This window comes from Coregonus lavaretus, assembly GCF_964263955.1.
Source record: "Coregonus lavaretus genome assembly, chromosome: 4".
Classification (NCBI taxonomy): Eukaryota; Metazoa; Chordata; class Actinopteri; order Salmoniformes; family Salmonidae; genus Coregonus; species Coregonus lavaretus.
In genome coordinates, this window is record NC_139991.1 from 51,060,555 (window position 1) to 51,085,836 (window position 25,282).

Below are 25,282 nucleotides of genomic sequence, written 5' to 3' on the forward strand. Positions count from 1 at the left end.
TAACCCCTCAATCCCAGAGTCCTCGAAAACGAACTCCTGCCTGCCAATGTAATGTAGCACAAGTCCGGTTAAATTAGTTCTAAAGCTACAGGTTATATAGAGGTGCTAAAGTTAATGTGAAAACGCATTGTACGTGCACAACATACAGGTAAATGCCAAAAAAGGAAACACTTGAATAAATGAGGGATAAAGTATTTTATCAAGCAGGTGTTTCCACACAGGTGTGGTTCCTTTATTAATTAACTGAATAAAAAACGTCCCATTATGGTCACATATAAAAATGATCTCAACCCAATTGAACACATGGGAGATTCTGGAGATGCACCTAAGACAGCGTTTTCCACCACTTTCAACAACAAAACACCAAATTATGTAAATTCTCGTGGAAGAATGGTGTTCCTTTATTTTGGCAGTTACCTGTATTTGGATACTACCCCTAGAAAGAGCTGATCTGCAACAACTTCTCTCACTAGCACATAATGGGATGTAATAGTCTAATAAGTGGTGGGTTGTTTTTTCCTCCACCCCCTTTGCTTTCTAAAAGACTGAAAATGAGAGCTTCCCTAATACTTGTGCTTTAAGCAAACGTCCAACTCTGTGGTGAAACGGTGTGGAAAAACTCACCTTCAGCAGTGGGGCAGGGAGGGAGAAGGGGAGGCCGCATGTGCTGTGAATTAGCTTTCGCGGGTAGGCTTGTGGTGGGAGTAACCTTGGAAACCAGCGCGGGTGTTTCTGCATGGCTGCAGTCTGCAGTGCCTCAGGGGCTCAGTGACCCGGGTGCGAAGGGAGGAAAAAAGACAGCAGGCCGAGACCCACGCTCCCCCTCTCCTACTCCCTCGTCCCACCAGTGGCCCCCGGGGAACCCTTGCACGCACCTCCAACCAACCAGCCTCTCTGTAAGGCATCGCTCTCCTTTTCCTTACATGTGAGTCCTCTCCCTCACTCTGCCTTTATGTAAGGCGTATTCGCCCCCTCAGTCTCTCACTCAGCCACTGTGTAAGGCCTTGCTCGCCCTCTCTTTCTATTCCACTGAAAAGCAGCCACCTGTCTCTCATCACGTTCATTTCTGAATGGAGGGTGTCTCAGTCCTTTCTGTCTTACACACACTCCAGTCAATGCATGGACACTGCACATAAGAGCACAGCCAGAGGCTGATGATGTTCATTTCAGCCAGTTTATTCACACAGCACATACTACAGTGGGTAATGTATTTCAAAACATTGTACAGCGCTGTCACATCTGACAAAAGACTCTTGATCCTATCAGTAGTATAAAAATAGTGTCACTACAAAAGTATAAATTAGGCCTACCGATAAGACAACTCAAATCCAAAAAACGATCTGCCAAAGCGTGATAAAAAGACAAATTATGGAATCAAAATAAGCAACATGAAATCAATTTTTTGCAGCCCAGCAGAGTATAAAAATTACAAAGAATGACAATTCTCCATAAAATAAGATAAACACAACATTAATGCTCTGTTAGAATTGAGAATAGTCAAATTCTGAACGAGAGGGAAAGAGTATTCATGTTAGCCATCTTGTATTTACAGTTAACATTAGCATCTTCTTTCAACACACCCACTGGAAAAAGAACGAGACCTGTGTTTCTGCGAAGTCATAAGTTAGCAGCAATATTATTTTATTTTTTGAATGTAGTTCTCTATAACAGTATTTAGCTTGAGTTGTGTGTATCAAAACCTTTGAAATGCTAGTTTATAAAAAGAGGTATGGTGTTATCAACGGTGCTACCCATTTCTGCAACACTTGCTCCCTCTAGTGGAATAAAACAGCAGTTATCTTGTATTTACATACTGCCACCCCTGAAAGGAGTACAACGAAGTTGCCCTTAGACTCTGAGCTAAAGTCAGTTTTGTGCCTTTGCCCCTAATGTTTAAAGCTAGGACTTGGGGAGGTTAAGCAGATCTTTAGATCTGTGCCTATGAGCAACTTCTAACCCCCTGAAACTGTTCCGTCTTAGAAGAAACACACTGGCTTATATGATAGAATAGATCAGTACTCTAATATTGATTACATGCATATCTTGTAATAATTCTAATCTTACCAAAGAAAGTATATGAGGCAATAGTAGTAGTAGTAGTATTGGAGATAGCCACATCAACGACTGACTGCATGTCCAGGATCATTTTCTGCTTGAAATCCTAATTTAAGATCTACAGGTAAAATCCCTTCACTACAGCTGCTCTAAAAAAGAACACTTAAAAACTAAAACATCAATTTCAGTTCCATTATCTATATGCTACACTTACTATTTTATCATATTGGACAGATCCAAAATCATCATGTCGGACAGACCAGAGCCTTTACTGTATGTCCTTCAGTCATAGAACTTGAGGTAAAAAAGCACACCATTGCTTTGGACAGAGGAAAGTTAAGTCTGAACTATCTATACTGAATGGGAATGTTATCAAGATGTACCTCGGTGTGTGACACTCACTTCCAATATAGTATTGGTCAAGCCGTTTGAGACATTATGCACATTCCAACTACGTTGTGCAAGTTTGTACAAAGGCAACAAAGATTTCACACACTTAACTCCTAAATTAGAAAGTGGAACTTGTGTCACTGAATGGAGGACAGACAAAACTCAAGTGCGGGGAAGGATGAACATACATTGCCAAAACATTTAATCCTTCAATCGAAATCATACAAACAAATCCAGTGCATTAATTAAAAGCATGAAACCATAACAGCCACACCAGTAAGTTTCTTTGGACTACTTGCTTTTGGATAAATTAACACATGGGTCTATCTTTGATGTAAAAAGTACAAACGACAAATGAAGTCTAAGAAAGACTAATAAATATGAGAAACTGACAAACATAGTACATAAAGACAAGTGATGTTTGGTGTAGTGAAAGACTGTCTTTAAAAACAACATGGCTAAAGACAATGGGAGGACCAGACTCAAAGACACCATCTCACATAGAAAAAGTTGAAAGATGCCACTAACAGTCCTGGGGCAATCAGGCCAACGAGTTCCAAAACACATCCACCCCTACCGTCAAGTCATTCAGTATAGTTACTCAGTAACACAGTGGAGTCTAATCGCACCATTGTCCAGAATGGATCTGAGCCCAGGCCCTACACAACCACTGGAGCGCACACTCGCCTTAAGCTGGCCATACATTACACGATTATAAACTGCGATTTTGCCACGATTTGGGATCCACTACAAATTTTCTGCGATCGAAGGTAAATCGTGATGTCGTAGGCTCTGACCAAGACGTCGTACTTCACATAATGTGATTGGGTGAAAGAAGTGAGATTATGGGTTTTGCGCTCTGCCGATCCACATTTTAGGTCCCGATAATTTTTCTGCCAGAAATTTTCAGTCGTGTCTTGTGTAGTGAGGGGGGTGCTACGATGTGACTTGCAACTTGTCCTCCGTTGCTCGGCTACAGCAACAGAGTAGGAGGTGGGCCATGACACATCTGGAAATAGCAGGACAGGGAGGGGTCTAGACAGGTCGCAATGTGAGCAAACTGGTGTAATGTGAGCACACCGGTCAGGGTGACAAGATTATGCAGTCAATTCAGATAATGTGAGTGCGCCAACGATGTAAAGATTTGTATCGTTGTCTAATGTATACCTAGTTTAGTCCTTCAAATAGTTACTATAGTCAGACAACTACACGCCATGGAAGAAATGGTGAAAAGGCAATTTGATAACAATGTAAAAGGCATGAAGTTGACTATGACGTATAGGGACAGAAGTAACCTCGCCTGGTAACACAGTGCAACAAAGTGGGACTTGAAAAGTGTGCGGTTAAAAATCAAGGCGGGAGAGGTCCTGTGGTCTTGTGTAGCTCGGTTGGTAGAGCATGGCGCTTGCAATGCCAGGACTGGGGGTTTGATTCCCACGTAGGACCAGCATGAAAAAAAGTATGAAAATGTATACACCCAGTACTGTAAGTCGCTCTGGATAAGAGTGTCTGCTAAATGAATAATATGTCGATGTAGAGCGAGCCGCTACAGCTGTATTACATGGGACTTTGAAAAATGTCCTAAATCTCCAATCAAAATAAATGTTCTATCACATTGATCATATTAATTTTGGGAAGCCCAGTTGATTCTGAGTTCAGCATATAACGTTTATATGTGAAAACTATTTCTAAGATGCATACTTTCAGAACTCACTTCCTTGTTTAAATCAGTTGCGCTGCTCGCGCAATGTAGGGGGGAGGTTCTAAAGGTTATGCTAGATGGTGATGGACTGAGAGACCAGCCAATTAAAACCAGTGGTTGTTTCATCTGCTCCTGCCATAGACTTCCGGCCAAGTCTCGTTCTGAGGCGCTGTGAAACCAGACTGTTCGACAGAGGCAGAGCCGGCTGGTGGACGAGACTAGGTCAGAAGTGAATCAGCGAAAGACAGAGAGAGATCTTTAAGGCCCAATGAATAACAGAGGTTACTTGCAAGCACCATATGCAACACCTTTACCATCCTTGTCATTTATCCTATGAATTTTAAGCCATTGAACCGCTGATAATTATTTGTTGTTGCATTTGGCACTAACCAGATCAGCATCTTGAGAAGACCCCCTATTCCTCGCCTCCTTGAACAGTATCCAACCAGTCCGGGTGTTTGATAAAATAAAATAAAAACATGACACGGGGGACTCGAACCTACGCTGCAAGTTGTGACAATTGTCAGGAACTAGACGTTCTACACTGTAAACTAGCTAGTTACTTTGATTATCAGAACGTGCCAGTGGACTTCTGGTAAGGACGCTTTCGTGAAAATGTGTTGGATCACGTCCAACTACGTCAATTATTTTAATTGGCTGATACAGAATCTGTTACAGGATTTAATTACGTGCTCAGCTGGTCGTCCTCAGCATCATGGCTAATTGTGCCAGGTTGGCCTATGAGAAACGCTAGCAGCTAGCCATTTTAGACCACAGGTATAAACCTTGGGTCTAAGCAAACGTTCACGAGTATGGCCCCTCTGGGCTCCCCTATCCCTCTGTAGATAGCCTGTGTAGTCATTGGTGGAAAGGTCGTGGTTAGGTCAGCGTTGGTGGTCGGACCGTAATGTTCAGGCCATGTTGGAGCGCAGGAAGACAAGTTTGTTCATCTCCTCGGCGGTGACCTGCTGCCTCCTCTTCATGGCCAGGCTCTGCTCACACACGCTCACACACTCGCTGCGGACGCCCACGGCGGGCACGGCCAGCAGCCACAGTGCTAGGCGTGCCAGTCTGGGGAAGCGGTCGCCCACCGTGGTGCTCCAGTAGTGGAAGAGGTCTGGGGTGGTGCCCTGGAGGAGCGGTTCAGCCAGATACTGGAACACCTCCTGTCTCACCTGGGTCTGGCTTTCATCTGACGACGCCTCCGACGACACGGCTACTACCCCTCTGGCGTTCACTCCACCACCGGGGACATCCACGCGAAGCCGTTTGGGTGTTGAGGGTCCATCCATGTCCTCAACTCCGGACCCCCCGCCGGTGGCTTGCCCCCCGTCGCGGGGGTCTGTGGCCATCTCGCAGGCACGGGCGATGATCTCCTCATGCTGGTAGGCTGGGACGGGACGCAGCTTCAGCTGAGGATCCAGGACCATGGCTACCTGGTGGGCTTTCTCCACCTTAAAGTTCTCCTTCAGGGCTTCCAGGAAGTAGTGGCAGAGCTTGCTGGCGGTCCCCACCTCCCCAGCCTTGGAGGTGAACAGTTTCTCCAGGCGCAGGTAGACAGGTAGCACCTGCTGCAGGGTGGGCCTCCTCTGGTTGCTGAGCTCCAGGGCGGCCAGGCGCAGGGGGGCCAGCAGGCAGGCCAGCGTCCCCAGCAGGTGTTTGTTGAGGCCCTGCAGCGTGGAAGCTGTGGCCTTGCTCCTCCCATATGCCTCACAGATCTGCTCAAAGTGGGCGTGCACCTGAAGCAGGGCCTCAGCCGTGCGGTCCCAACAGGGAGGGGTGTGGCTAGGCCTGGGGGGAGCGGAGGGGTTAGACGTGCCCTCGTCCATGGCGGCGCTGGTGGAGTCGTCGCGCAACGAGAGGCTGGTGGAGGCAGCAATGTCGCGGCAGGCAGCCAGCAGCTCAGTCAATTCGTGGAGCCCCCGCGCCTGCAGGCTGCGCTTCCCCAGCACTGCCTGGACCACTACACCCAGCGAGCACCCGGCGCACCGCAGACACACCCTCCCCCGCCCGCCTCCAGCCAGCGGCGAGCCCCCCACCCCCACCGCAGACACCCTCGGCTCAGTCACATATACTGTGCGGATGTCCGACATGACGAACTCCGACAGCACGTTCTGGGTCCACTGGTGCACCTGCTCGGGTCCCTCCCTCAGGTCTGCCTCCTTGACGCCTAGAACGTAGCGCTTGAGCCTGGACCCCTCCACCTGGTAGGCTGTCAGCACTAGGCAGGCGTCAGGCCCCACTGTCTGGGAGTGGCAGGTGACGGCAATGCCCAGTGAGGAGTTTGAGCCCAGGGCGCAGGTCACCTTCACCTTGATCTGGTTGTACATGCGGGGAAGCTGACGCAGGGCCAGCGAGCTCATGTTGCCCAGGGCTTCGCGGGTGGAGTAGGCACCATGGCGGGCGCCCGTGTCCACCAGAGTCTGGGCCAGCTTCAGGAAGTCCTTGCTATTGAGCATGTTGAGCACACCCAGGTCTGTACACATCACCCTCAGGAGACGTTCGGCCACCTGCTGCCTCTCCTTCTCCGGTAGTCCACCACTGTTCTCTGTGGATAGAGAGAGGCAGTGAGAGAGAGGAGAGAGTGAGAAGAGATGGAAGGAGAAAGAGGAAAAACAGGGAATATATGGGAAAGAGAGGTAGAGAGAGGAGAACGAGTTTGAGTGTGTGTATTCATAGGCAGTGTGGCCATATCTATTCAGTGACAGTGATGATTAATAGTAGCCTACTCACGGTTGGTGTAGTGGTTTCTCTGTGTAGGCTGGGGCTGAGCCCGTATCTGGACTTGAACTATTTGAGCTTGGGCCTGATGCTGGGGCTGGGGCTGGGGCTGAGGCTGGGGCTGGGGGGACCTCCACAGCTGGTCCTGTGAGGCTGGGCCCGGTGATGTCTTTGGAGACTCCCCTTTGGTGTGGTTCTCATTATCCGCTGGGGGGGAAACAGAGATACAGGGTTAGCATTCTGTGATAGAGAAGGTCAACAGCTACTAGCTACAAGTTAGTTAATTGCTAATAACAAAATGGGGATAGCTAAAGGTTAATAGCTAAAGCAGAGGCTAAAGGGTTAGCTAATGACTAATTGTTAATGGAACAGCTAGCAACGCGCTACAGTGGGTTTAGCTAAAAGCTAATAACCAGAGGGTTGGCTATTGTCTACTAGCTCGAGAGTTAACAGATAGTTACATAGGGTTAGGAAACAACCACTAGCAAACAGGTAGCCTCTAATAGAGTGGCTACACATGATAAAACAACAGGGGTGAAATGGTTGTAACACAAAGAGCATACTCAATTTAATATGCAAAAATGAAATTAGAAAATGCAAAAAAACAAAGTGTTAGATGAAAATATCCCTTCTTCCTCTCTCCTAGGAGTTTGTATGTTTTAGCTTGGAGTGCAATGTACAGCAGCTATTTCGGCCACCAAATTTGGCTGAGCTTTGTGCAAAGGAATAAACAATTCCAGTAGTTGGAAATACAATTGACAGTATCTGAAGTATTCCGCCATTACAACCGTACATTTAAACTTCTGCTGAAAGCTCCCCCACCCATTTGACTGCTAGTGTTACACTTTGGGGGTACATCCAGTCTGTTGCTGTATGTATATCCCTCTAGGTGCAGTTAACTCACCAGCGTGGGACTGCATGTGCTCCAGCAGGTTGTTGTAGAACTGGAACGGGATGCCACAGGCGCCACATGTGTAGGGTTCTAGAAACACAAGGCCCAGAAAAAAGGGTTCCCGTATTGTAACAAGAGCACATCCACTGTGGACCTGCCCAGTCTATCCCCTGAGTGGTGCAAGATCTAGGCCACTGTAACAAGATGTTTAATTTTAACACATATAAAACACATGTTAAACCTACTTAATGAAATATTTTCTTGTATTATCTATCTATGCCATTTAAGAGTGATTGAGTCTTCCTACCTAGAGACTTTGTCTCTGCCACTGTCGCCTTGTCTTTGGGGTTTTGGGGGCTGTAGGCCCGGATTGTTGTGAAGCCCTTTGTGACTAATGAATTTGCAAAAAGATGTAAATAAATAAAGATAATTTGATTGATTGCTTGAATACATTGTATTTGACATTTTCCCACCTGGCTTGTTGTCAACAGTAACAGGTTATTGTTGAAGAGCACATAAGCATTATGCCCAGCTGAAGTAAAGTATGAGTCAGCAAATATTCTCATCTGCTGCCACAACAACACGAAAAAACAGTTATGCCACACCTAGTCTCTTCCAATTCACCATGGAGTAACCTGCCCAAATCCAAACCAACTACTACAGGGTCACAAACACTGACTAAATGGAAGAGCAAGTGTGACAAGCCCAAATGAACAGGGAGACTGATAAGAAATGACAAGTGAAAGGAAAATATCAGTGGCAGTAGCTGCATCTCATTATGGTCAAAATAAACAACATGGAGAGGGTGAAATGGTCCCATTTGTTTGTGTTTTCAAGCATGCAGGCAGAGAGAGAGAGAGAGAAGTAGACTCACTCTGTGATGCAGGGAACGAACCGGCCACCAGGGGGCTTGGAGTACCTTAGGGAGAGCGTGAGAAAGTGACATCACAGACACTGCATTGGTTTTTAGATACGATTCCCTACTCTTCACCCATTTCAGTGTGCACATGCTCTCTTCCCCTTGTGGAGTTAAAAGCATTCGATTTATGTAAGCATTGGCTAGAGAATGTTTCCCTATATTTCATAGACAATCCATTATTTTTTAATCCACAAGGGGGAGTAAATTAGTGCGTACTTCAGGGAGAAGGGTAGAGAATCAGACTATGGCCTCGATTTGAACGTGGATATATGCTTGGACACTAAACCACCAACACTCACACTCCTGTCTGATTCACTCTCCATCTACCGCAGTGTTCTACCCAAGTCTCAGTAAGAACACATCTCCCTGTTAATTGACATTCACAGCTGATATATTGGGAGAGTTGCCCAGCAGAAAATAAATTTCACTGTGCAGAGAGACATTCATAAAACACATAGGCACACAGCTTATGAGAAGAGCCTCAGTGCTCACCGCTTGAGTTCTGGGAACTGTTGGTGTCCACCAGGCTGGACTGGATTTTGCTCTCCATTTTCCGACTAAAGGGACTGTCTGTGAAAGATAAACAATGTTTGAACTGACAAGACAAAAATGGAAAACCATGTCACGCTCCCAAAAGGTTTCTTACTTAGTGCGTAGAAACAGTTAGTGCACATACACAAAATAAATACCTATTAGTGCAGACCCACTGAAAAGGTGAAAAGCAGGTGGATAGATGATTTCCGAAACCTACACAACACTAATCCATAGCGGAACGATATATATATAGGTACTCTGCGTATTGAATTCTATCATGTCCTTGGGATGATCCATTGCCTTTTCGGCACAAATTTTTTAAATGAATATTCACCCATAGCATTTGAATATGGGTCCCAGTACTCCTCTCCACTATTTCTTTTGACCCATATTTCTGTGCTAGGGGAGACTGCCAAGCTTTAAATAGCTCTCCATAGACAAACTGCTCAGTGGAGAGAGACAGGAACTGATCAGGTTAGAGATATGATAGATAAGAGGAGCGAGGCAGCGTTTCGGATCACAGCAGACAAAGTAGAGCCAAATCATCTTTGGCGGGAGATTGTAGCCTTGGTTTACAGCAGGGATGGGCAACTTTGATGGGGGTGGAGGCCACAAAAAATCTGAACTACTCATGAGGGGCTGCAGTGGCTCGCAGGGATTGCAATGCACCCACCCACCTTTCGAGCAAAACATTTTAGCGGCCCCCCTCTTGACAGTGGAGAAAATAATGTATGTGTTGTGTTTGAAAATGTTGCAGTTAGTTTAAAGCAATTTCGCTGCCATTCTACACATTTTGCCATGGGGCGGAGAGAAGACATTGCAATTTTGTAACTCATTTCATGCAATTCTACTCATTTTGCCATGGGGCAAAGCGAAATATGACATCACAGTGAGTGAGAGTGGCTAACAAAATCAATGTGGGCCCCCAGGTCGGTAATTCGACCACGATTACTACAAGTTTAGATACAGTGCCTTCAGAAAGTATTCACAACCCTTGACTTTTTCCACATTTTGTTGTGTTACAAGGTGGGATTAAAATGGATTTAACCCTGTACAGACTAAACCATGTCTAAACCGGGAGAAAGGGGGAGGTTCTACTAAGCTATATGGAATTGTTTTAAGAAGGTCATACCAAGGATCATTTAGCCATTTGATCTTGAATTTTAAGAACCCTTGAAGTATCCCAAAAAATACACACACACACATATATATATATATATATATATACACATACATATATATATATATATATATATAAATAAAATGCTATTAGCCCACACAAAACATTTACTACATGGAACAGATAGTACAAAAAAATCTAAAGGAAATTTGTTCTGAAGTGTCTGTCCTATATCAGAGAAATAACAAAGATCAGGATTTTCTCAACTGGTACCGGGGGACCTTCAGACGACATGTTCATGAGAGTCTCACCTTTCCACAGAGGGGTCATATATTATTGTGTAGCCCAAACTGTTATGACGCTCCAGACAGAAGTTGGCAGATCGGCTGTACCGACTTCAGTAGAGTCCCAAGACACTTGTGGGGGTCGTAGAGCAAAACGGAGAACACCATCGTGTTCGTGAGAGTCTCATCTTTCCATTGAGGGGTCATAACCGTTCAGCCGCTACAGACCGATTTCTGGGATGTCTCATGGTCTGACAAACACCGCTCTAGCTCTGTCACCTTTCACCGCAGATGCGGAAGTGCAACATCGCGGAAGCGGTGGATTGAGACACATCCAATGCAAAAAAACATCTAGCTTAAAACTGCCCAATTTTTTTATTATGCTAATTCGACTTTTTGTCAGTGATCTACACAAAATACTCTAATTATAAATATTCAACCCCCCGAGTCAACACATGTTAGAATCACCTTTGGCAGCGATTACAGCTGTGAGTATTTCTGAGTAAGTCTCTAAGAGGTTTGCACACCTGGATTGTACAATATTTGCACATTATTCTTTAAAATAATTATTTAAGTTGATCATTGCTAGACAGCCATTTTCAAGTCTTGTCATAGATTAAGACGATTTAAGTCAGAACTGTAACTAGGCCACTCAGGAACATTCAATGTCATCTTGGTAAGCAACTCTTGGTAAGCAAAACTGTTTTAGGTTATTGTCCTGCTGAAAGGTGAATTTGTCATCCAGTGTCTGTTGGAAAGCAGACTGAACCAGGTTTTCCTCTAGGATTTTGCCTGTGCTTAGCTGTATTCAGTTTATTTGTATCCTAAAAAAACTCCCTTGCCGATGACAAGCATACCCATAACATGATGCAGCCACCACCATGCTTGAAAATATGAAGATTGGTACTCAGTGATGTGTTGTGTTTGCCCCAAACATAACACTTTCTATTCAGGACATAACATGTATTTCTATAGATACACCATCCAAAGTGTAATTAATAACTTCACCATGCTCAAAGAAATATTGAATGTCTGTTTTTTTTGTTTTTTTACTCAGCTACCAATAGGTGCCATTCTTTGCGAGGCATTGGAAAACCTCCCTGGTCTTTGTGGTTGAATCTGTGTTTAAAATTCACTGCTCGACTGAGGGACCTTACAGATAATTGTACGTGTGGGGTACAGAGATGAGGTGGTCATTCAAAAATCATGTTAAACACTGAGTCCATGCAAGTTATTATGCGACTTCTTATGCACATTTTTACTCCTAACGTTATTTAGGCTTGCCATAACAAAGGGGTTGAATACTTAACTCAAGACATTTCAGCTTTTCGTTTTGATTAATTTGTAAACATTTCTAAAAACAGGCCAGTGTGTAGGCCAGTGACACAAAATCTCAATTTAATACATTTTAAATTCAGGCTGTAACAACAAAATGTGGAAAAAGTCAAGGGGTGTGAATACTTTTGAGGGACTGTAGCTGGCTAAACCCACTTACCAATCTAAAGAATGTTAGCTGTCATGGGCTAATTGAGTGACTGCCAGTGACTGACATAAGAGAAAAACTGCTGATGCACAACCATATTTTGAAATTGCACCTTGTGCATTCTACTATTCCAACTCTCAACAATAAGTGGAGACCCTGACTGAGTTCCAATTTAAAAAGAAATAAAACACATTTTGGGAAGGGGGGGGGGGGGGGGGGGGTGATCCGCGGGCCGCCAGATGCCCATCCATGGTTTACAGTGATGTCAAATGATGTTACACAAATGTTACAGGTAACGGTTTGTGGGGTGTGATTGAACCTACCCACGATCTGGGTAAATTTGCAGGTCCATTTGATGGTCTAAAAGTTGACATCTTTAAGTGGTATACAGTATATTGTATACGTTCAAGCTCAGTGATTGCGAATGAATCTCAGGTTGTGAGACAGTGCGAGAGCTGCTTAAGCACAGATCCCAGGTCAGTTCTCCATACCTGTTTCTAATTTAGTGGCACTGTATTTGCTGACGTCCATGTTTCCATCCACACTTCCACGGGATCGAGGCGACTTCATATTATCAAAGGAGAAATCTGTGGGAAGACAGTTCTGTCAGTATCATCATATAAATAATAGTGGTAAATTATCAAGCTACTTTAACTGAATTGATGATAACACAGGTGTTTTGATGACCCAGGTGAGTTTGGGAGGTAAGAGAGGGAGGTTATGGACTACAACAGACGACTAAGTCCCTTCTGTAGACCTGTGAGATTACTTACTCATTGGTTGGTGAAGAGCCACATGCTCCTGGTATGGGTTGAAGTACTTATACTGCTTCCCACAGAACTCACACTCATAGCTCCCCGTTTCTGTGAGAATTATTTTTTTGAAAAAAAATAAGTTAACTAAAATATCACATATCTGCATGCGCTAAATATATATAACATCTCCTTCTGTAATGATAAGAGTAGCATCCTTGGTGGTTCACTGAAATGGTTTCCTTAATTTTCAGTAGTGGGGACATTGATTGAATTATTCCCCAAATCTAAATCATATTTTATTTCTCTCATAAAGGATATAATGTACAAATAATACCTATCCCGAGAGCAAAATACATTGCATGTATGAGGTAAAGAGCTAAATGAGGACAAAACTAATAACATTGCCTTAACACACTGCAAAAGTAGGACTTCAGATACAAAATCAACCACTGGAAAAAAAAAAAAAAAAAAAAATATATATATATATATATATATATATATATATATATTAATAAATATATATATATATATAATAATAAATATATATATATATATAATAATATATATATATATATATATATATATATATATATATATATATATATATATATATATATAAATAATAATAAATATATATATATATATATATATATATATAGTACCAGTCAAAAGTTTGGACACCTACTCATTCAAGGTTTTTCTTTATGTGTACTATTCTCTACATTGTAGAATAATAGTGAAGACATCAAAACTATGAAATAACACACATATGGAATCATGTAGTAAACCAAGAGAGTGTTAAACAAATCAAAATATATTTTATATTCAAATAAAATATAGCCACTCTTTGCCACCCTATAGCCAATATAGCCACCCTTTGCCTTGATGACAGCTTTGCACTCTTGGCATTCTCTCAACCAGCTTCATGAGGTAGTCACCTGGAATGCATTTCAATGAACAAGTGTGCCTTGTTAAAAGTTAATTTGTTTGCGCCAATCAGTTGTGATGTGACAAGGTCTTGGTGGTATACAGAAGATAGCCTTATTTGGTAAAAGACCAAGTCCATATTATGGCAAGAACAGCTCAAATAAGCAAAGAGAAACGACAGTCCATTACTTTAAGACATGAAGATCAGTCAATCTGGAAAAATTCAAGAACTTTGAAAGTTTCTTCAAGTGCAGTTGCAAAAATCATCAAGCGCTATGATGAAACTGGCTCTCATGAGGAAAGGAAGACCCAGAGTTACCTCTGATGCAGAGGAGAAGTTCATTAGAGTTACCAGCATCAGAAATTGCAGCCCAAATAAATGCTTCACAGAGTTCAAGTAACAGACACATCAACATTAACTGTTCAGAGGAGACTGCGTGAAGCAGGCCTTCATGGTTAAATTGCTGCAACGAAACAACTACTAACGGACACCAATAAGAAGAGACTTGCTTGGGCCAAGAAACACCAGCAATGGACATTAGAGATTTTTTTTGTCCAAATTTGAGATTTTTGGTTCCAACCGCCGTGTCTTTGTGAGATGCAGAGTAGGTGAACGGATGATCCCCGCATGTGTGGTTTCCACCGTGAAGCATGGAGGAGGTAGTGTGATGGTGCTTTGCTGGTAACACGGTCAGTGATTTATTTAGAATTCAAGGCACACTTAACCAGCATGGCTACCACAGCATTCTGCAGCGATACACCATCCCATCTGGTTTGCACTTAGTGGGACTATAATTTGTTTTTCAACAGGACAATGACCCAAAACACACCTCCAGGCTGTGTAAGGGCTATTTGACCAAGAAGAAGAGTGATTGAGTGCTGCATCAGATGACCTGGCCTCCACAATCACCCGACCTCAACCCAATTGAGATGGTTTGGGACCACAGAGTGAAGGAAAAGCGAATGCCAAGACTGTGCAAAGCTGTCATCAAGGCAAAGAATGGCTACTTTGAAGAATCTGAAATAAAATATTTTTGGATTTGTTTAACACTTTATTGGTTACTACATGATTCCATGTGTTATTTCATAGTTTTGATGTCTTCACTATTATTCTACAATGTAGAAAATAGTAAAAATAAAGAAAAACCCTGGAAGGTGTAGGTGTCCAAACATTTGACTGGTACTGTGTATATACAGTGGGGAGAACAAGTATTTGATAACCTGCTAAATCAGCAGTGTTTCCTACTTACAAAGCATGTAGAGAACTGTAATTTTTATCATAGGTACACTTCAACTGTGAGAGACGGAATCTAAAACAAAAATCCAGAAAATCACATTGTATGATTTTTAAGTAATTAATTTGCATTTTATTGCATGACATAAGTATTTGATACATCAAAAAAGCAGAACTTAATATTTGGTACAGAAACCATTGTTTGCAATTACAGAGATCATACGTTTCCTGTAGGTCTTGACCAGGTTTGCACACACTGCAGCAGGGATTTTGGCCCACTCCTCCATACCTTCTCCAGATCCTTCAGGTTTTGGGGCTGTCGCTGGGCAATACGGACTTTCAGCTCCCTCCAAAGATTTTCTATTGGGTTCAGGTCTGGAGACTGGCTAGGCCACTCCAGGACCTTGAGATGCTTCTTACGGAGCCACTCCTTAGTTGCCCTGGCTGTGTGTTTCGGGTCGTTGTCATGCTGGAAGACCCAGCCACGACCCATCTTCAATGCTCTTACTGAGGGAAGGAGGTTGTTGGCCAAGAACTCGCAACACATGGCCCAATCCATCCTCCCCTCAATACGGTGCAGTCGTCCTGTCCCCTTTGCAGAAAAGCATCCCCAAAGAATGATGTTTCCACCTCCATGCCTCACGGTTGGGATGGTGTTCTTGGGGTTGTACTCATCCTTCTTCTTCCTCCAAACACGGCGAGTGGAGTTTAGACCAAAAAGCTCTATTTTTGTCTCATCAGACCACATGACCTTCTCCCATTCCTCCTCTGGATCATCCAGATGGTCATTGGCAAACGTCAGACGGGCCTGGACATGCGCTGGCTTGAGCAGGGGGACCTTGCGTGCGCTGCAGGATTTTAATCCATGACGGCGTAGTGTGTTGCTAATGGTTTTCTTTGAGACAGTGGTCCCAGCTCTCTTCAGGTCATTGACCAGGTCCTGCCGTGTAGTTCTGGGCTGATCCCTCACCTTCCTCATGATCATTGATGCCCCACAAGGTGAGATCTTGCATGGAGCCCCTGACCGAGGGTGATTGACAGTCATCTTGAACTTCTTCCATTTTCTAATAATTGCGCCAACAGTTGTTGCCTTCTCACCAAGCTGCTTGCCTATTGTCCTGTAGCCCATTCCAGCCTTGTGCAGGTCTACAATTGTATCCCTGATGTCCTTACACAGCTCTCTGGTCTTGGCCATTGTGGAAAGGTTGGAGTCTGTTTGATTGAGTGTGTGGACAGGTGTCTTTTATACAGGTAACGAGTTCAAACAGGTGCAGTTAATACAGGTAATGAGTGGAGAACAGGAGGGCTTCTTAAAGAAAAACTAACAGGTCTGTGAGAGCCGGAATTCTTACTGGTTGGTAGGTGATCAAATACGTATGTCATGCAATAAAATGCAAATTAATTACTTAAAAATCATACAATGTGATTTTCTGGATTTTTGTTTTAGATTCCGTCTCTCACAGTTGATGATAAAAATTACAGAACTCTACATGCTTTGTAAGTAGGAAAACCTGCAAAATCGGCAGTGTATCAAATACTTGTTCTCCCCACTGTATGTATGTATGTATGTATGTATGTATGTATGTATGTATGTATATATATATATATATATAACATCACAGTACGACGTGCCCAATCGCAAATCCTACTCTGCCAAGTAACAGTAGACCAGCATGCAGTGCTGCCTTACTTGGTCCTATTTTCTGGAAGGGTTCCACTGGTTCCTCCTCCTTGAGGTCTTCCACAGGTCCTAGAACGACCTGCTCGTATGGGTCTGGGGTGAAAGGGGGGGTGACATAAACATACAACATACATGGACAGATGGAGATGGAAAGGAAGAGGTCAAGTTAATTCACACAGGTTACTTTATTTAAAGCAGCAGTAACCATGATAGTGGAAGTGAAGTTTCAATAAAATCTCTGTTTTCAGGGCTACAATGATACTTACTCTTACACATAACACTATAATAATTTGGATAGCCACGTTAGCGTCGCCCTCATGTGGGTGCTAGCAAGCAGGCTAGGTATCAACAGCCAATCCAGTAGGGCCTGGAACCCCTTCAAATTAGTGGATTCAGCTTTTTCAGCCACACCCGTTGCTGACAGGTATATAAATCGAGCACACAGCCATGCAATCTACATAGACAAACATTGGCAGTATAATGGCCTTACTGAAGAGCTCAGTAAATTTCAACGTGGCAGTCATAGGATGCCACCTTTCCAACAAGTCAGTTAGTCAGATTTCTGCCCTGCTAGAGCTGCCCCAGTCAACTTGTGAAGTGGAAACGTCTAGGAGCAACGACGGCTCAGCCGCGAAGTGGTAGGCCACACAAGCTCACAGAACGGGACTGCCGAGTGCTGAAGCGCGTAAAAATAGTCTGTCCTCGGTTGCAACACTCACTACAGAGTTCCAAACTGCCTCTGGAAGCAATGTCAGCAAACTAACTGTTCGTCGGGAGCTTCATGAAATGGGTTTCCATTGCCGAGCAGCCGCACACAAGCCTAAGATCATCATGCGCAATGCCAAGTGTCGGCTGGAGTGGTGTAAAGCTCGCCGCCATGGGATTCTGGGATAGTGGAAACGCGTTCTCTGGAGTGATGAATCACGCTTCACCATCTGGCAGTCTGACGGTCAAATCTGGGTTTGGCAGATGCCAGGAGAACGCTACCTGCCCCAATGCATAGTGCCAACTGTAAAGTTAGGTGGAGGAGGAATAATGGTCTGGGGCTGTTTTTCATGGTTCAGTTAAGGCCCCTTAGTTCCATTGAAGGGAAATATTGTCCCAAATCGTAACGGTACAGCATACAATGACATTCTAGACGATTCTGTGCTTCTAACTTTGTGGTAACAGTTTGGGTATTGCCTTTTCCTGTTTCAGCATGACAATGCCCCGATATACAAAGCAAGGTCCATACAGAAATGGTTTGTCGATATCTGTGTGGAAGAACTTGACTGGCCTCCACAGAGCCCTGACCTCCACCCCATCGAACACCTTTGGGATGAATTGGAACGCCGACGGCGAGCCAGGTCTAATCGCCCAACGTCACTAATGCTCGTGGCTGAATGGAAGCAAGTCCCTGCAGCAACATCTAGTGGAAAGCCTTCCCAGAACAGCAGCAAAGGGGGGGACCAACTCCATATTAATGCCCATGATTTTGGAATGAGATGTTCGACGAGCAGGTGTCCACATACTTCTGGTCATGTAGTGTACAGTGAGTTTTGAATGGTCAATAGCGTTGCAATATTGCAGAGTATTTGCATAAAGTTCAGCTTTCCCCAACTTTGGTCCCACCCTGTTCACGGTCCCTCGTCCAAGCTCACCTCCCTCAATGGGGTTCCGTTGTCTCATCGCCCCCATTGTGTTATGTGCAAATGCACGGTTATGCATATCAGCAATTTAACTGCCTAGTTTCCTGTTCTAAGCACTTTGAGCTCTTCATTTTTCACCAGGACTTCACATCCATAACTTCCCAGGAATTCATTCTAGCAAAACCACACAACTATGATGGAACTGCAAGTCATGTCAAAGTTGGCACTGAGGCAGAACAAGCTACCACTCGAATCCATACAGACAAATAATAGAAAGGCCTAGTAGGAATGCAATAATGGAGAGTAAATTAGAGGAGAAGAGAGGGTAGGTAGTCAGTTACCGTCCACAGCGTGCAGGTCGCGGTGCTCCTGGAAGCAGCTGTAGTACTTGTACTTCTTCCCACAGATGTCACAGGAGTAGCGGAAGCTATCTGCATTCGGACACAGAGAGACCGCATTGTCTGGTCTGTGGCACACACTGGCATTCAATGACATCACAACCCGCTGGTCACTGCCTAGCACACAGCACTGATTTGTTTCATATCACTCAATAAGGTATAAAAACCAGTAGATGGTTTGCTGTGTTATGGGTCCATCAACTTTGCTTTTGTGTAGTGTTGGCATATTCCATGTTGTACAGGAATAATATATTTATATTTTTTATTTGACCTCTATTCTCTTACTAGGGATGGAGTCAATACAGTTGAGTATCGCAGTATTTTTGACGACATTATATTAAGTCTGACTCAAAGTAACGATCTCCAAAAAAAAAAAGCCAGGTAGTTAACATTAGCTAGCGCTAGTTGGCTATACCTGCGCCAAAACATCTGTATTTCTCCTCTTATAGCTTGGACTCAATCTTCTTTTTTTTAAAATGGTAAGCCAACATGCTTTCAGCACTTATTTCCATGACTGATCAAAACTAAAAACGTTCTATTATGGCAGTCTTGTCCCTGCTTTTATTATGGCTCTCTCTTGTACCTGATAAATTGTGATACATATAGAATCACAATACATATCGTATCAGCGGCTAGTTATCATGATAATATTGTATCAGGAGGTCTCCGGCAATTTTAAATGTTCTCTAAATAAGCTTTATTGTACAATTAAAAGGTCAAATACACTGCATTTCAAACAGTCAGCAATACTCTATTGAATTCAGGGCTTCTGAAATTATACCTAGGCTAAATATAAGCCTTCCACAACCACAACACCCACTCGTAATATAATTATTTTATCAACATACAGTAGTTTAACATGCTTTTTTGCAATAATCACTGATCTAGCTTTCAAGTCGGTCTATGAAAATGACCTTTTTGTTACAAATTTAACCAGAACCATGCATAATGCACATTCACTAATGACACACTTTTTGTAGTAGGCATTATAGAAAATGAACACAGGTCTCAATCTTTCAAGCACAAACTAGTGCGTAGCCAGCTAATCTTTATATTTCAAGTTAGTCAACTTGGATCTATTTTCACACCCTTCTGTCAGTCTCCAACTGTTTGAACAGCATGCTAGCCTGTCCACTTTGTTCAGATGTTGAAATCAAGTGGCTTAGCTACCTTATTTCTCAGAATGAGAACGAGTTGTCAACTCTTTATATAATTGTGTTTTATGCTTATTGCTCATTTATAAAAACACAGACAAGACAGCTAGTATAACAATCCTTTACTAAAATGCTGCTAGCGGTACGTGGTACCGTAATGCGCACGCGACAAACTGAGCATACATTTTCCAGAATCAATGTTAATTGATACTCCCGTTTTAGTAGTGTCTGCTCTGCGCGCAATTTGAGGAGTAGAGACAAAATAAAACGGGTATCATTAGAAAGGTTAACTTCTCTATTACAATAAAATAATGTCTCAATGTGTTTGTCTATATGACCGATTCTGTTGGACCAAACTTCAAATGCAAATAGCGAGTTGAAACCGCTTGTCAGAGGGGAAGAAGTGATGTCTAAACTTTGTTATTGTGAGTGGCAGGGGCTTGGTGTGTGTGTGTGTAAACAGAGAGGAAGAGACAAAGCAAGATGTTTCACTCTCGCCAAAATCTGTCCAAAACAAGCCCAATGCATTTCTATGGGCTTATTTTGGACGTAAGCTTGTCCCCTGCCTTCCCGCCTTTGGGACAATGACTCCCATTGTTAGGGTGGAGACATGAGCATCTCATCATTATATATAGATCAAGTGTAAAATCAGAGAATGAAGGTGCAAACAGTAAAAGCCTTCCGAAATGGACCTGTTTCGAAATGGACCTGGTGCTTTTTCACCTGGACCCGATATGCATAAATACATGTGTTTTTTTTTTCAGGGGGTGCGGAGGCCATCCATCGTTTTTGCAAAAAAGAGCTTGCTTTTTCATTGTAAGATCATTTGTGTGGCTTCCCGCGGGTATGCCTCGACGATACACCACTGGTTATTTTACTAAGATTTATGAAGTCAAGTAGCGACTACTACTAGCTAGCTACTTTGACTAGCTAGCTTTACAATGTAAACAAAAAGCAGCTTGTGTAATTAGAGGATAATTTAGTACAACCACTAGCAACAATTTAATGAGTACTTGCAAAAAACTGGACCAAAGCTATTGTACTTATGCATAATCGATGAATATGGTACAGTAGGGGAAAATAGAATAAAGATGCTCTTCCCCCTCTGCTCCTCTCCACTCTCAAAACAGCATGCTCTGTGTATCAGGTAGAACGTCACATTGACAACGCTGATGGCATAGCAACACAAAGCTTATAGTGGAGCTGAAGTGTAAGGGACAATGAAGTTCTACCGCAGTCATACAGTAGGCCTAAGCATCTGGAATCTGCTTTGTGGCTGCCTGAACGTGCATATGAAATTTAGTCCCAAAGCCAACCGTTAATTCACGTTGCCTCTAGTGTTCCTTCCATTTGTTATGTGCATTAGCGAATCACAACAAAAAAGAAACCTAGCCAAGTGATCACAGCTCTTCTCCCTAAATTCTCTTTCCCCTCAGTTACGCGTCTCTCACTCAATTTCGATCCCACCGCTACATTCCTTGCCAAATCTGACAGATTTATCAGTCTAGGGACATACTTTGTTTCATGTTTAACAAAAGCCTGTCCACTAAGTTTAAGCTCACAAATCAAACACGAGGCAAAATAAAACACGCGCCAAATGCGGGTATCTACTGGTTAAAAAGGGAAGGATTTTAGCGTTCTAATGCTGTTAACTGTATGTCTCAACTCCCATTATAAAGGGAATAACACCCTGTTGAAACAGGAGTAAACGGTGAACAGTGTTTTTGATGAGAAAGACGCACCCGTTTCAGTAGTGTGAGTCGCGGCACAAATGACGCTTGCAGTCCTTCATTTAGCAAATTACTTCGCAACTCAAGTAGGCCATTGACAGTGGCTGCATTTCAACTACAATAATTTCTGTAATTAGCGCTTTTTTTCCAACTGTTAATGACGATGTGCTTATATCCGTGGCAAATAATTTTAAAGATGCATATCCCCTCTTACCAACCTTACAGCAATTGTTGCGTTAGGTAGTAGGGTTGGGCGGTATCCAGATTTTCATATCGTCATACTGTCCTTCTCTCCAGGGATATACGGTATTACCGTCTTAGTACACAAGGGGGCGCCAAATGATGCAAAAAACATTGGGCGTCTGTTACCAGAATGCTACCAAAATTAGCACAAGTAAGAGCGAATTTCAAAAGCGGCTGCTAGCTAAATATGCTAACGAGCGCAAATGAAAATAAACAAATAGCAAAGACAGCTAATCCAGCTCAAAGTTATACATATATAGGAAGGAGCTACCAAATGTCATTTTTGGTGAGTTCTGACATTTACAAGCGAATGTGAACTAGACATTGTGCATATGCTTGTCTGAAGGAAGAACAGTCCTGGCTCTGAGCAGCATGTGTAGGCTACACACCATGTCTGTGTGGAGTCTGGAGTCACTAGGGCAGCGTTTCCTAAACTCGGTCCTGGGGACCCCAAGGGGTGTACGTTTTTGTTTTTGCCCTAGCACTACACAGCTGATTCAAATAATCAATGATGATTAGTTGATTGTTTAAATCAGCTGTGTAGTGCAAGGGCAAAACCCAAAATGTTTGAGAAACGCTGTGCTAGGCAACGGACCTGCCTGCTCTGAGAAGAGGGGCCGAGAACGGAGAGGAAAATAAATAGATAGAGGCAGCTGTACAAATAACTCATCCAAAGGGCTTTGACTTCTCAAACACAGCAGAAAGCTAACACAATATGATGCCCCATCACATTATTATTTCAGCCACTTAATTAGATTATTAACTACCAAGTTAAACTTAGGGGTCGCGTTAATGCAGAATTTTGCATTTTTCACACAGGAAAAAAAGATCAAACGCACAAGAATGCCATGACTAAGTCGCTTTGGATAAAAGCGTCTGCTAAATGGCACAAAAAAATCAAATAAAATATCTTGCTGCGTTTTGTAAACGAAGACTTAAAATGCTTCTTATTGTAATTTATTCTCGGTATCAGACTAAATTCATGCTTCAGTTGCACTCCTCAACTAAGATGAGAATGCACAAATGCACATTCTATCAGCAGACAGCACTGACTGATGTGTAGCTACTTTTGTAGTTGTAGCCAGCCTAATTTTCTCCGGTAAAATGCAAGATTCACTTTTAGGAAATGTAGCTGGCTACATTCTTTCTATGATAAACATTAGAAATATGGCCATCCATCATTTTTGCAAAAAAGAGCTTGCTTTTTCATTGTAAGATCATTTGTGTGGCTGCCAGCCAAATAGCGTTGCAATTAGTTGTCATCGGATGAAAATGATGCTATTTTCTGCCGAATGTGTTGCACTAATGTATTTTCTGTGAAGGAAAGCTATAGTTGTACGTCCCTGATCACTCTATTGAAGAAGAAAAATAAAAACACACACAAAAACAATACACAGCTGGACACACCTGCTCCCGCTTTCTCCCATAGTGCTATTTCCAAACAAACACGTGACTGGCCCAACTGTTCTGGGGAACTATGGTAAGCTTCATAATGTAAAATAATGTGACAGGTGAAATGAAGAACGCAATCTGCTTTATATCTAATGTATGCACAAGTTGACTGTAGGTATTAACTTAAAAAGTAGCTACAAGTATAAAAATATATTGAAAAACTTCCCATGGCTATTTCCAAATACCTCAGTATACGGTATACCGCCCAAGCTTATTGGGTAGGCCTACTTGTTTAATTTTTTTCCATTTATGATGATGACGATCAGGACCCGTTAGTGGTAGTTTTGTGATAACTGCACTGTGATTAAAATGTAGTGGTGGTGGGGGACAGTGACGGACATAGTTTTTCGGTTAGGGATTTTTTCTTAACATTAACTCTTCCATTTTGTTTAAACGTTCACAACCCTAGTGTGCATACACATCCATGTACTCACTGTTGGGAGTTGGTGTTGCCCCCTCTCCTGGCATGCTGTCGGACTCTGCGGGGGGAAGAGAGACAGGCACATTCAAAAAGAAATCTGCTGTTGGCGTGGTGCCAACGCTTATAACAGCTTGACTCACTCCGATCTCTTGCACACAACATTTGGCATCGATCACATTAAAAATAATGATGTCAGAAAGGAAAGGGGAAAAGAGAATACTTGAAAAGTATTAGCGGATGAATGCAGCTGACAAGTTAGAGGGCAACTCCACCACTTTTCAACCTCATATTCATTATCTCCAGCACCATACCAGTGTATAAATATGTGACAACACCGCATTTCTATGTTTTGTAGAACAAAATATAAAGTAAAATGGTTCTACCCGATTACGTCATGAAAAGTGAAAACATTTTAAAAAGTGATTTTCAAACACTGACATTCACGGTGTCGTGGGGAGCAAGCCAATACCCTCCATCTAGCTAGAAACTCATTGCAGGTTTTGAAAATCGTTAATGCTAAGAAATGTTCTAAAAATTGGGTTCATGTGACTACGGATAGAGGCTTGCATGATCATGCCCCATATATTTAGCAGGAGGGGGATATTCAAAAATAAGGTGGTATTAAATCATGTATGCAAAGACTTGAGTTTATCATTTTAAATTGTACACTACATATACAAAAGTATGTGGACACCCCTTTAAATTAGTGAATTCGACTATTTCAGCCACACCCGTTGTTGACAGGTCACTTCGTCAAATTTCTGCCCTGGTCAACTGTAAGTGCCGTTATTGTGAAGTGTAAGCTTACAGAACGGGACAGTCGAGTGCTGAAGCGCGTAAAAATCGTCTGTCCTCGGTTGCAACACTCACTACCGAGTTCCAAACTGCCTCTGGGAGCAACATCAGCAAAATAACTGTTCGTCGGGAGTTTCATGAAATGGATTTCCATGGCCGAGCAGCCGCACACAAGCCTAAGAACTCCATGCGCAATGTTAAGAGTCGGCTGGAGTGGTGTAAAGCTCGCCGCCATTGGACTCTGGAGCAGTGGAAACGCGTTCTCTGGAGTGATGAATCACGCTTCACCATCTGGCAGTCCGACTGACTAATCTGGGTTTGGCGGATGCCAGGAGAACGCTACCTGCCCGAATGCATAGTGCCAACTGTAAAGTTTGGTGGAGGAGGAATAATGGTCTGGGGCTGTTTTTCATGTTTTGGGCTAGGCCCCTTAGTTCCAGTGAAGGGAAATCTTAACGCTACAGCATACAATGACATTCTAGACGATTCTGTGCTTCCAACTTTTAGGAAGGCCCTTTCTTGTTTCAGCATGACAATGCCCCCGTGCACAAAGCGAAGTCCATACAGAAATGGTTTATCGAGATCGGTGTGGAAGAACTTGACTGGCCTGCACAGAGCCCTGACCTCAACTCCATCGAACACCTTTGGGATGAATTGGAACGCCGACTGCGAGCCAGGCCTAATCACCCAACATCAGTGCCCGACCTCGCTAATGCTTCTGGCTGAATGGAAGCAAGTCCCCGCAGCAATGTTCTAACATCTAG

The 25,282-nt window shown here is 43.2% G+C and overlaps 1 protein-coding gene across 2 annotated transcripts in view; it reads right to left on the reverse strand.

The window, feature by feature from the left end:
• Positions 1-1,139: 1,139 nt before the first annotated feature.
• LOC311127857 (zinc finger protein 618-like) overlaps positions 1,140-25,282 on the reverse strand; it is a 34,335-nt gene continuing 10,192 nt past the window's right edge. Inside the window, exons 5-15 of one of the 2 annotated variants that reach the window (XM_084159748.1) lie at positions 23,737-23,781; positions 18,667-18,756; positions 16,707-16,790; positions 12,874-12,963; positions 12,592-12,687; positions 9,172-9,249; positions 8,635-8,679; positions 8,068-8,151; positions 7,773-7,850; positions 6,881-7,075; positions 1,140-6,695 (exon numbers count right to left, since the gene is read on the reverse strand). In XM_084159748.1, the coding sequence (XP_084015874.1) occupies positions 5,059-6,695; positions 6,881-7,075; positions 7,773-7,850; positions 8,068-8,151; positions 8,635-8,679; positions 9,172-9,249; positions 12,592-12,687; positions 12,874-12,963; positions 16,707-16,790; positions 18,667-18,756; positions 23,737-23,781 (2,522 nt within the window). In that variant the 3' untranslated portion in view covers positions 1,140-5,058. The remainder of the gene's footprint in view (positions 6,696-6,880; positions 7,076-7,772; positions 7,851-8,067; positions 8,152-8,634; positions 8,680-9,171; positions 9,250-12,591; positions 12,688-12,873; positions 12,964-16,706; positions 16,791-18,666; positions 18,757-23,736; positions 23,782-25,282) is intronic. The other variant, XM_084159749.1, reaches the window with a different exon arrangement.